We start from the raw sequence: 13,156 nt of genomic DNA, 5'->3' as shown, positions 1-13,156 counted from the left end.
TCTTAGGATTGAAACTTACTGTTTTAGTTCCACACTTTGAGGCAGAGTAGTTGCATAGTTAATTTTATTCCCAATTTACAGCACTACAAGCCATTATAAGCCATTCTATATTACAGTTAGTAGAGTGTTATAAAATAGAAATTGGAAGCTTTGTTGTTTCTTGGCAGAGAATCTCATGGCTCTACTCTCACAGTTTTAAGATGCAGTATGAATAGGTTATCTGAGGCCCTCACCCAATCTAAAAGGTTTGGGTTTTTTTGAATCAGTGATTTGTAGGGGTTAGCAATGTACTTTACATCTTTTGTTATGCCCATTTCTTATCTGCTTAACTTATATGTGATTGATTCTTCATTTTTCATTGGGGTGTATTGTGTTTTTTAGTTATATAAGTATAATTAAAAACTAGAGCCCTTTTATATGTATTAGTACATCTAATGTATGCTTTGAAAGGCAAAATTTTGTCAGAATCTCTTTTCTTAATGTTATAATGATGTAATTATTTACTCTCATTTTAGGCATAAGCTTTTAAAACGTTGTGCAGTCGGACCCAATCGACCTCCCACAATATCTCAACCAGGGTTCAGTGCAGGACCATCATCATCTTCATCTTTACCACCTCCTGCTTCTTCTAAGCACAAAACAACAGAAAGACAGGAAAAAGGAGACAAGCTGCAAAAGAGACCCTTAATACCATTTCACCATAGGCCCTCTGTGGCCGAAGAATTATGCATGGAACAAGATACACCAGGACAGAAACTAGGGTTGGCAGGGATAGACTCCTCCTTAGAGGTGTCTAGCAGTAGGAAGTATGATAAGCAAATGGCCGTGCCTTCCAGAAATACAAGCAAGCAAATGAATCTGAATCCTATGGATTCACCTCATTCCCCTATATCCCCTCTGCCACCAACACTCAGCCCTCAGCCACGAGGTCAGGAAACAGAGAGTTTGGACCCACCATCTGTCCCTGTGAATCCAGCCCTCTATGGAAATGGACTAGAACTCCAGCAGTTGTCTACTCTGGATGACAGAACTGTCCTCGTAGGCCAAAGACTGCCTCTCATGGCAGAGGTCAGCGAGACAGCCTTATATTGTGGGATTAGGCCCTCGAACCCGGAGTCATCAGAAAAGTGGTGGCATAGTTATCGTCTCCCACCCAGTGATGATGCTGAGTTCAGACCTCCAGAGCTCCAGGGTGAGAGATGTGATGCCAAAATGGAGGTAAACTCAGAGAGCACTGCATTGCAAAGGTAAGACAGCTCTCTGCACCACCCACCCATCCACCGGAAGGGCATGGGCTCACTCCCCATCTCTCCCTGCTAAACTTTCAGGTTCAAAATTGAAGTAGGCTTTTCTTTGTCCTTCTTGACTCTGGATATGGAAAATGTTTAATGGTCAAATGCTTTGTCCTACTTACAGGTTAGCACACATGTCATTTGACACATGGGCATATAAAGAACTCTATGCCATTTTAGTACACTCCAAATATATTAATACATTTTTGCCCTACTGTTTGTTAATTAAAGAATAAATTAAAGAATATAGCTTTATAAGACTTTCCATACTGCTATCAGTGCCTTCTTTGTGTGTTGACATTTTTGAGGAAGGCTTTGCCTACATTCAGGTGTATGTATCATGTATCTAGTATAATATTTATAGCTCTTTTGAGCCACCCGTTCTAAAACTACATAGATTATCTCATTTAATCTTCACTGTACCATATTATTATGTTAATTTTATAACTGAGAAACTAGGGCCATGCAGTTAGTAAATGACACAGATGGAATTTGAAACTAGGCAGTCTGTCCTGAGAACCTGTGCACTTAAGTGGAATTGATGGGCCCAGAGACAAAAACATATATTCTTGACAAAGTATGCTAATTTTTATTTAATCATGAATATAAACTGTAAAAGCAAATCACTATATTGGTGAATTTTTAGTTGTTTTTACAAAAAGTTTAAGCTTTGTAAATGCTTTAAGTCATAAATGCTCTTTTTTTTTTTTTTAAATAAACTCATTTAACTTTGTTTATCTTGTTTAAATTGTCATTTTGTCTTTTAGACTCTTAGCACAACCTAACAAACGGTTTAAAATCTGGCAAGACAAACAGCCCCAGATGCAGCCACTCCACTTCCTTGACCCATTGCCTCTATCACAACAACCTGGAGACAGTTTGGGAGAAGTGAATGACCCCTATACCTTTGAAGATGGTGACATAAAATACATCTTTACAGCCAACAAGAAATGCAAACAAGGGACGGAGAAAGATTCCCTGAAAAAGAATAAGGTACCATTTAACAGAGAGAGAGTCCAGCATGGTGTGGGTTTCTATCTATGTCAGTACAACATGTGTGGGAAGACTTTGGAGGCAGAACGTTTGAGATAGTCTTGCCTGATTGCTCTGTCCCCATATTCATGCTCTTGGTACTATTGTATTGAACAGCGTATTGTTCCTTTTTATGTCATGGCTCACCTTTGTTTAAAAGTCAGCCGAACATAAATGAAGCCTCATATTTTCCAGGCTATAGCTTGTACAGTGCATGTTTTCTCTCATGTGCTAATTCTTGTTGGCCTATGCTCCCTATTTCTTTTAAAATATTATTCCAAAGTACCCAAAATGTAAAGGAAAAAATGTTTGTAACAGTAGGTATACACAATTTATGGAGCGCTTCTTATCCTTACTGTGCTGAGCGCTATACCTATATATTCTCTGGATTAATATCAACTCTACCCATAGACTATCAGTATCAATTTTACTGGTTTCGTCATCATAAAAATGAGTACTGGTTGTGTCTGCTGTCTTTAATTTTAAATTTTCAGACATTCTAAAATGCTGGGCCATTGAAATAGGTATTCTTGAGAATCAAGGAAATAAGACAATTATAACAGGCCGGTATAGTTAGGGGAATGCTTTTTAGATTGTTTTATACAGATCTCCCTAGACCCAGAAAGCCGAATCTATAATTTAGCATCTAAAATGTTGTTAAAGGCAGCTTTTAACACCATGGCAGGTCTGTAATCAAATGCCACCAGTACTGCTTAGGCATAAAACACTGATTGACTCAGAATACCCCATAGGATTGAGGGGAAAGTGGGGAACTCATGGTTCTGTTGAAATTCCAGAGAAAGGACCTATCTTTTATTTCCTTTGGTTGCATAGACCATGGTTTATCATACTTGTGCTCATAACAAGTTCCATTCTACCCTCTAATTCTTTGTGTTCTCCCTCATATTTCACACTTTGGGTTGGTGTTCATGTGTTTTGTTTGGCTGAATTTATTATACAGTCAGAGGATGGATTTGGTACCAAGGATGTCACTACACCAGGTCATTCCACGCCGGTGCCTGATGGGAAAAATGCCATGTCTATTTTCAGTTCTGCTACTAAAACAGGTGTGTACAATGATTATTTGCCTCACTTGGATTGTTGCTAAAATAAAATGCAAAGGAGATGCCTCTCAATGTAAAATTTTATTCTTATTGTAGTAAGAATTTCATCTCATCTTTAATATATTTTTCATAGTTTGTTTTTCAGTTCCTTTCAAAACTGATAAACATATTTGGAAATAATTGTCTCTAAATTTAACTAAAACCATAGGGAAAAACTCACAGGCAGGTCGTGTTCATTGAGATCCGTGTCCTCTCCCTACTCCTTTGCGCTTGGTGGAGTTGTTTATTCTGTGTCTTTTGCCTCCTTTCCTACAGATGTCCGGCAGGATAATGCTGCTGGCAGAGCTGGCTCCAGTAGCCTTACGCAGGTAACAGATTTGGCACCTTCCCTGCATGACTTAGACAACATCTTTGATAATTCTGATGACGACGAACTTGGGGTGAGTTTGCCATAGCTACATAAACAAAAATTTCGCTACATGAAAGGGCTTTATGTCAGTGTTGTAGTATTTCTTTATGGTTTGGTCTCCTGAATTTGGGGGCTCTTATTTCAGGTTCTGAATGTTCTTTATAAATGTCTGTATACTGGAATCTAGTCACGCTGTATAAAAAAAGTTTGTATACTTGGAAAAGATTGTAAAGGTTATTGGTGTAGTGTATCCACCTCGAGTTTTGTTCATTGAAGGATCTTTTTCATTAGTGTATTCCAGTTGTACATATTAAAATCTTTCACATTTATTTGAATAAATTCTTCTAAATATCACAGGACTACTAGAAATGTATTATGTTGTCCCTTAGGTTTGATTTTTAAAGTAGTGCCCACATGACTTTATTCATCTAATAAGTCAGAGGTTAGATATGCAAATATGATTTATACTTTCTAAGATCATGGCATCATTGTAGGTGAATAGAATTTATATACATAGAAGTTAAATACTACAAGGCAGCATATGATTTAAAATGACAGAGAAGAATAATTATTATAATTCTTTGGAGATCAGCAGAACTAAGAGTCAGGAAATGTGTATCCTCATCCTCCTAACCAACTCTGTACCTTTGGGCAAATACAAGTGCCTGTTTTTTCTGGGAGACCTAGAGATGAGTAAGATAGGCTCTGTTTTCAAAAAGTCAGCTTATTAGTTTATTTTTCTTTCATTTATTCACTTATCTACCTCCGTGTTCATCCATTTTACATATATTTGTTAATTGTTTGAAGGTTAATTCCTTTGTGGTGGTACTAAGGCTAATCATTGAGGTTAGAAATATGATTAAATTACCACCCTTATACTTGAGACACTCACAGACGTAAGGAGAAATGGCACATAAAGTTATAATGTACTTATTGCTGTGAGTACAGTAATAGACCTGAATCTAAAGTTGCTGGACGTTCAGATATGAATCCAGTGACCAAGTGATGGGGAGCAGTGTTTAAGTTAAGGCTTGAAAGTTAAGTAGGAAACATTTCTAAAGCCCATTCTAATTTTAAAATAAAATGTATCTAACAGATATTATACACCATTACTATTATAAGTACTCAGAAGATGAGGAGATCATAACGGTCTGGAAGAATGGATTGTACTTGAAATGTGGAAAGACGGGGTCATTGAGAGGAAGGGGGAGGGACATTAGTTTAAGTGTGGAATGAGCCTTGATTAAACAACAAAAATGAACCAGATTAGCTTTCAGGGATAAGGAACAGACCATTGGTCTGTTTTTTTGGATAATTAGAGACTGATACGTCTAGGAAAGTTTTGGATTTTAAACTTTACCAATATGTGTTCCTCTGAGGGCTGCTGAGTATAGAACTGAACTGGCAGAAGGGCTGTTTTTTTTTTCCGGTCTGACGTGCAGAAAGCAGGAATCCTCTAATCTGGTAACTTTTGTTGGATTGGAACGCTAGAATCTGAATTTATACAGTGGCCACATGAAGGAAAAGGACATGACAATGTGAAAAACTCTGGTAGAAGAAATGACTCATTTCTTCATTGCTGATCCAGGCATTGAATTTGACTATCCACCGGAGGCCAAGTGCTGCCTGGGTTTGGTTTTAAAGATACAGAGGGTTAGGATAGGTGCTTTGGCAGTGGTGATGGGAATCAAATATGAAAAGAAAAGGAGGTACAAGTCAAAGGAGGAGAAAGAAAGGAACAGAGCAAGCATTTTGGAGTGGCCTGCCTGATCTGTTCATGGCCACCATCCTGGTAATTGTTTCTGCTCTGGGCCACTGAACTTATTCTTTGTATAAATTATGAATTACTATTAGGTTTAATGAAGAAATGTTTAACTGTCAGGAGTATACTTTTAGTAATGTTAACATGAAAAGGAGAATTGGACATTTTCCATCAGATTTTCATTTCTTTGAGTGTTTTTGCTTTACTCTGATTTTTAGTCTGGCATTTAATCACATGAGCAGTTTACCTTAGAATATATTGCTAATCCATCTTACTACTCGTAAATGGAGTTGGGAGGCTATTGGCTAAGTTGTCATCTCATGTGTCTTTGAATTTAATTTTAATTTTACATTTCAGTGTTGTGACATTGTATAAATAAATAAAAGGCCTATTTGTAAAAATCATTTTTTGCTTTATTTTATATTTTATTTTAATTCATCACCAGTTCATTTAATGTTAAAGATAATCTTGCCCAGTAATGCACTTGGTTTGTTTTTGAGTAACAGATCAGAGAAAAACCTTCTGAATATTTCAGTAATTTTACAAAATAAGGTTATTTTTGGTGAAGATAAATAGTTACTATAAAAATAGGTACAGAAGATACATAGTTTGTTGTGATAAATGCAAAAAAAAAAAAAAGATTTGGAGGGCTTGAGATTATGCCTTTTAGCTGCTTGCTTCCAAGTATAAGGGAAACCAGACTAATTGTCAGTTACTACTGGATGCACCACCCTAATGTAACATTGTGTCCCTGAAAATTGACTTGGGAGGGAAGAATTGCTTAAGGTCTGCAAGCTCTCCTTTGATGGCACAATCTGCCCTCACAAGATCCATGAAAAGAATTCACTGTTTCTTACACTTGATAAGCTTGTAACCATCTCCTTTGTTTCACTATCTGTTGGTATTTCTAGAGGTTCACCTGGTAAACGCTTCTACCAAGAGGCATCTACCAATAGGCATACATTAGGAAATATTTGAATGCTGCCCTACTTATATACATGTCACTCTGTTTTAATAACATCATCTGTTCTTAGGCTGTATCACCTGCTCTGCGCTCAACAAAAATGCCTACAGTTGGGACAGAAGACCGACCTCTTGGGAAGGATGGAAGAGCTGCTGTTCCTTATCCACCAAGTAAGTAGAGAAACTTGACTGAGCCATTGTGGCTCACTGCCTATAACTTAGATATAATATTCTCATACTCAGTGGTGCTTTATCTTTATCTGAAATTCCCCCTTCTTTTGACAGAATTCTAACTGTGAATTAAAACCTATATAAATTGGTGTTCTGAGATGGCAGGCAGCTAATCATATACAGAAACCATCTTAATTTGAATTCCTTTCCTTTGTTTTCCAGTTAAGAATTAGCTTTTTGTAGCTTAAAATGTAGAAAAACATGTTTTAGGTTTGTTTTTCTAATAGTCCTTTCCTAGTAGAATAAATGCTGCACAAATGACTTTTCAAACTGACATTCTATTATAAGACTGTGTAAAATGTTTCTGTTTTTATAAATGTAATTCACTCAAGGATATTGGATATTTGATTTCAGTGGTCCTTTTCAAGATGCATACCAAAGTTTTTGTGTTTCCTTTTGAGATCAGCTAGTTTTACCATATATGCTGACAAAGAGATGAACCTCTTTTTTTCGAGTATATTCTTTGCCCTAAGAAACCACATTATTCTACAAGAGGAAAGAAAGTCAGGGTAGCTTATGTGGCTACTCTGAAGCAGAAACATAATTCCATTGGAAATCATTCTTTAACACCTTCTCATTAACTTCGGCTGGTAATGAGAACAAATTGAGGGGAAAAACCACCATGTCATAGGGATGAGTCAAAAAGCTTTATGAACCTATAAATGTAGTGCTGATTTACTCAAATCTAGAAGTGGGAAGTATACAGAGATTGGATTTTGACAGCTTTAGTGGATCCATAGCTTTTTAAAATATGCAGAGCTTTCTCAAGCATGACATGGGTGAAAATGAATAATGATAGCCAGCCCGTTGCTGTAGTTTTTTTAATTAAACATTTTTCTTGTTTTATTACTCTGCGCTGCAGAATTTCACAAACATGGAACTTCACAGATTAAAAGAAACAGTATTAAAATAGATATGTGTAGGTCAGATGAGTGAGTTTTTCCTCTTTTTTGAATCCATCGATCCTTTACCCTTTTTGACATGATGTGATGTGTAGTGATGTGAAATGTTAGAATGTCTGATAACTCAGCCAAGGCTTTTCACGTGCAGACATCCTGCTAGTTAGCGGCATTGCCCAGTGAAGTATATTGTGTGCTCTATCCTTTCTCTCATTTCTATCCGAAAAAGAATTATTTCAAAAAGAAGCTACTCAAAATTCAAAATTTTATGATAAAGTGCACGTTATAAAAACGAATCAATTTGAAATGTAGCACCGAATATTAACACCAGGAAAACCCAGATATGCAAGAATCCAGAGGATCGTTTTAATGTGTACAAAGCATATATATAAATATGTATTTGTGAGAGCATATGTATTTGTGGGATGGGGTGGGGGAGTGAGGGGAACACACAGTATTTCCTCCCAAGAAATGACAATGAAAATAGCCTGGCAAGATATTTTAATCTCAGCAAGAGCTTTTTGGGCATTGAGGTGAGAAGACAAATGTATTATAGAAGTTAACGTCTAGCCTGTAATCCCAGCACTTTGGGAGCCCAAGGTGAGCAGATTACTTGAGGTCAGGAGTTGGAGACCAACCTGGCCAACATGGTGAAACCCCATCTCTACTTAAAATACAAAAATTGGCACCACATGATGGTGTGCGCCTCTAATCCCAGCTACTCGGGAGGCTGAGGCAGGAGAATCACTTGAACCCAGGAGGCGGAGGTTGCAGTGAGCCGAGATAGCACCACTGCACTCCAGCCTCGGCGACAGAGCAAGACTCCATCTCAAAAAACAGAAACAAAACAAAATTAATGTCTAAATAACACTGTCCAATAGAAATACAAGGGAAGCTACAAATGAGAGCCACATGTGCAATTTCACATTTTCTAGTGGCTATTTAAAGAAATTAATTTTAATAATATACAGTATTTTATTTAAGTATCCAGATCTTTGACAAACCTGAGAAAAACAAGCAATGGGGAAAGGATTCCCTATTTAATAAATGGTGCTGGGAAAACTGGCTAGCCGTATGTAGAAAGCGGAAACTGGATCCCTTCCTTACACCTTATACAAAAATTAATTCAAGATGGATTAAAGACTTAAATGTTAGACCTAAAACCATAAAAACCCTAGAAGAAAACCTAGGCAATACCATTCAGGACATAGGCATGGGCAAGGACTTCATGTCTCAAACACCAAAAGCAATGGCAACAAAAGCCAACATTGACAAATGGGATCTGATTAAAGAGCTTCTGCACAGCAAAAGAAACTACCATCAGAGTGAACAGGCAACCTACAAAATGGGAGAAAATTTTCGCAACCTACTCATCTGACAAAGGGCTAATATCCAGAATCTACAATGAACTCAAACAAATTTACAAGAAAAAAACAACCCCATCAAAAAGTGGGTGAAGGACATGAACAGACACTTCTCAAAAGAAGACATTTATGCAGCCAAAAAACACATGAAAAAATGCCCACCATCGCTGGCTATCAGAGAAATCCAGATCAAAACCACAATGAGATACCGTCTCACACCAGTTAGAATGGCAATCATTAAAAAGTCAGGAAACAACAGGTGCTGGAGGGGATGTGGAGAAATAGGAACACTTTTATACTGTTGATGGGACTGTAAACTAGTTCAACCATTGTGGAAGTCAGTGTGGCGATTCCTCAGGGATCTAGAACTAGAAATACCATTTGACCCAGCCATCCCATTACTGGGTATATACCCAAAGGATTATAAATCATGCTGCTATAAAGACACATGCACACGTATGTTTATTGCGGCACTATTCACAATAGCAAAGACTTGGAACCAACCCAAATGTCCAACAATGATAGACTGGATTAAGAAAATGTGGCACATATACACCATGGAATACTATGCAGCCATAAAAACTGATGAGTTCATGTCCTTTGTAGGGACATGGATGAAACTGGAAACCATCATTCTCAGCAAACTATCTCAAGGACAAAAAACCAAACACCACATGTTCTCACTCATAGGTGGGAATTGAACAATGAGAACACATGGACACAGGAAGGGGAACGTCACACTCTGGGGACTGTTTTGGGGTGGGGGGAGGGGGGAGGGATAGCTTTAGGAGATATACCTAAAGCAGAAATTCCCATAACTTGACAGTGGTTCCATCTTTTTCCAATCCAGGTTTGGGAGGGAGAATTAATTTGTACTGACTTCATCATTTGCTGAACGTTTAGATGTTTGCAGGAAAGTGTTCACTTCTGAGCATACATTATCTCAATATGCACAAAAAATATGAAGTAGATATTTTTCCCATTTTACGGATTAGGAGATTGAAGCGAGACAGACTGAGTCTTCCTTAAGAATATCTGATAGTAAGAATGATAAAGACCACTTTATAAAGTGACTCTCTCGGAGGTAGAATTTCATCCCTGCTTTTTTGTGTGTTCTCTGTTTACCTTTGATAAAAATTAACAGGGTGGCTGAGGCTTTGAAAACTGAGATATATGCTTGTGTTCAGGAAGATCAAAGAAGTCAGCTAACACTAAGTGGGTGGAAATGCCTTTATTATGTTTCTTAGAGGAAATGTAAAAACAAATTTAATAGAACTATTTTTTTTTTTTTTTGCAAAATCTTGTGTCATATTCAGGATACTTATAAGAAAGGCTATGTTTAAGCTCATCCTTTTAACTTAAAGAGAATTTATACAATTTCTGTACTTCACAAAGAGCTACACTGGCTATTAAGATTTATGGCAATGTGACTTTGAAGATTTTATGAAGCAGAATTATGTTTTAAAATATAACTCAAATTATATTACAGTTTAGTAGTAGCTGTTCTTCGGCTTGGGAGGAGGAATAGGGACTAAAGGTTAAAGGTGATGGATTTATTTCAAGTGTAGATGAACTTTTTTTTTTTTTTTTTTTTTTTTTTGAGACAGAGTCTTGCTCTTTCACCGAGACTGGATTGCAGTGGCGAGATCTTGGCTCACTGCAATCTCCGCCGCCTCAGTTCAAGAGATTCTTGTGCCTCAGCCTCCTGCCAGCATGCCTGGCTAATTTTTGTATTTATTTAATAGAGACAGGGTTTCGCTATATTGCCCAGACTGGTCTCAAACTCCTGACCTCGAATGATCTGCCTGCCTTGGCCTCCTAAAGTGCTCGGATTATAGGTGTGAGCCATCCCACCCGGCCTCCAGTGTAGACTAACTTTATATTAAAGATCTTGGCTTTGTTTTAAAGAAAACTTACTGATCTGGTTCCTGCTACATTTTAGGTCCTGTTTTTCCACCTCAGAATGTATCGGTTATGTAGCGTCTCAAATAGTTTTCTGCCAGTTTCTTGTTTGGCTTGGCTCGTGTTTCTACTTCTATAAATTTTTAAGGTGCCTTGAAGATCAACTTGGGATTTTTAGTTTTTTCTCCTTCTTTTTTTTTAGAAGCAGCAGGTACTTTTTTGTATAATGAAATCAGATATAGATTCCTATTACAGAAAATAAGTAGCAGTGGAGCATCACTAATGGAAATGAATGTTGGAATTAACAACCCTGCTGATTGGCCTCTCCCTCTCCTTATTTTACAAATAACTCCACAGGCCAAGAGAGGCTAAATGATTTAGGATTATACACTTGTTTCACTTAGAAACATGGTAAAGATTATGTAATCCAGAAGTTCTCACCTTTTCTTCTGCCTCCATATGCTGAGGTGTTTGAAAGCTTTCCTCTCCCCTCACAAACAAAGCAAAGCAAGTAGGCCCGTTGAGAATCATCCATCTAGCCCTGCCTTCCCTGTTAGATGAAGGAACCAAGGCCCCAAGGGAGGAAGTGACCTGACCATAGCAGAGCTATGTCCCCAGCACCTGGACTGGGTAGCCCTGAGCGCAGCATGGTACAGTTGTGCTCAGTGTTAATTTCTGATTCGGAGCTAGGAGTCAGATCTTAGTTGATTCAGTGGTTATTATTGGTCTGTTTAAATCTTGAAGTTGTTGGAAAGAGCAATAGGATAGGAAACTGGGACGTTAAATTACTGATTTAAAAACCTGTGGCTCCAAACTTAAAAAATTTGCTGCGTAGGCCACCCCCTAGTGGCCAAATTTTACAACTACAGCTTTTCAATAGGTCTACTTCTTAAGAATCAGTGCCTTAATGAACTACTGTAGTGATAATTTTTTACTACAGGTGTATTAAAGGAAAATTTTTTTTTTTTAAAGAAGGAGTTCAGAATCGCTGTTCTAAGTATTTCTTAAAAGAAACTTTGACGTTTCATTTTAATATCTGTCTGGAAAAAATATGGAACTGTTTCCCCAAAAGAGCAGCTGTGAGTTTCCCCAAAAGAGCAGCTGTAAGTGTAGTGGATTTGTCAAACTAGCTGAGTAATCCTCTTGTATATAAACCACAATTCTGGCTCCAAACAATTTTTATTTTTTGTAATTTTTTTACATACTTGAAAGCAGGGATAGAACTTTAGTAGTGGTAACTATCTAATTGCTTCCACTTTCTGTTTAATTCCTCTCCTTAGACTTTTCAGGGAATCAGTTGTTGGAAGAAACATACAAGTTATGTAGACTTTGTTCACTTAATTAATGTGAAGCCAGACCATAAAGCATCAAGAAGTTTAGTAATAAAGACCAAGAAAAGTCCAGGCACAGTGGCTCACACCTGCCATCCCAGCACTTGGGGAGTACGAAGCAGGCGGGTCGCTTGAGCCCAGGAGTTCGAGACCAGCCTGGGCAACATGGTGAAACCCTGTTTCTACCAAAAATACAAAAACTAGCCGGGCATGGTGGCACGTGCCTATAGTCCCAGCTCCTTGGGAGGCTGAGGCACAAGAATTGCTTGAACGAGGGAGGCAGAGGTTACAGTGAGCCAAGATCAGGCCACTGCACTCCAGCCTGGGCGATGCAGTGATACTTTGTCTCACAAAACAAAACAAAACAAGACCCAGAAAAAGATAATTCTCTGCTGGTGGCCTTCTTCTTAGTCACTTCCATTATTAATATTCTTTTGTGAACTGATGTGATCATTTAATTAGCACTATTTTTGGTGCCAAAGAGTGCGCCTGGCTATAAGCTAGGACTTTTTAGAAGCCCTTCCTATTAAACAAAATTTTTTTATTTCTTATTTTTAGCAGTTGCAGACTTGCAAAGGATGTTTCCCACTCCACCATCTTTGGAACAGCATCCTGCATTTTCTCCTGTGATGAATTATAAAGATGGGATCAGCTCAGAGACAGTGACAGCATTAGGCATGATGGAGAGCCCTATGGTCAGTATGGTTTCAACACAACTCACAGAATTCAAAATGGAAGTGGAAGATGGATTAGGAAGTCCCAAGCCTGAGGAAATTAAGGTAATTGTCAGTATATTAACATTTCCAGGGCAGAGCAGTTTCCAAGTGGATTCACATACATCTGCTTTAAAATGGTACTGTCTGTGTGCCATATATACATAAGTTGCTAAGAATCCTTTTAATTAGAA

The 13,156-nt window shown here is 37.8% G+C and overlaps 1 protein-coding gene across 8 annotated transcripts in view; it reads left to right on the top strand.

Moving 5' to 3' along the window:
• MED13L (mediator complex subunit 13L) overlaps positions 1 to 13,156 on the top strand; it is a 320,005-nt gene that overhangs the window by 268,587 nt on the left and 38,262 nt on the right. For 6 of the 8 annotated variants that reach the window (XM_024256631.3, XM_054527654.2, XM_063712263.1 and 3 more), the window contains 6 exons: positions 516 to 1,247; positions 2,060 to 2,285; positions 3,286 to 3,391; positions 3,704 to 3,828; positions 6,594 to 6,693; positions 12,808 to 13,028. In XM_024256631.3, coding sequence (XP_024112399.1) covers positions 516 to 1,247; positions 2,060 to 2,285; positions 3,286 to 3,391; positions 3,704 to 3,828; positions 6,594 to 6,693; positions 12,808 to 13,028 — 1,510 coding nt within the window. The remainder of the gene's footprint in view (positions 1 to 515; positions 1,248 to 2,059; positions 2,286 to 3,285; positions 3,392 to 3,703; positions 3,829 to 6,593; positions 6,694 to 12,807; positions 13,029 to 13,156) is intronic. The other 2 variants (XM_054527655.2, XM_063712262.1) reach the window with 1 other exon arrangement.

The sequence above is a fragment of the Pongo abelii genome, chromosome 10 (assembly GCF_028885655.2).
Source record: "Pongo abelii isolate AG06213 chromosome 10, NHGRI_mPonAbe1-v2.0_pri, whole genome shotgun sequence".
Taxonomy (NCBI): Eukaryota; Metazoa; Chordata; class Mammalia; order Primates; family Hominidae; genus Pongo; species Pongo abelii.
The sequence above is the reverse complement of the archived record's forward strand: the minus strand, read 5'-3'. Positions and strand labels throughout refer to the sequence as shown.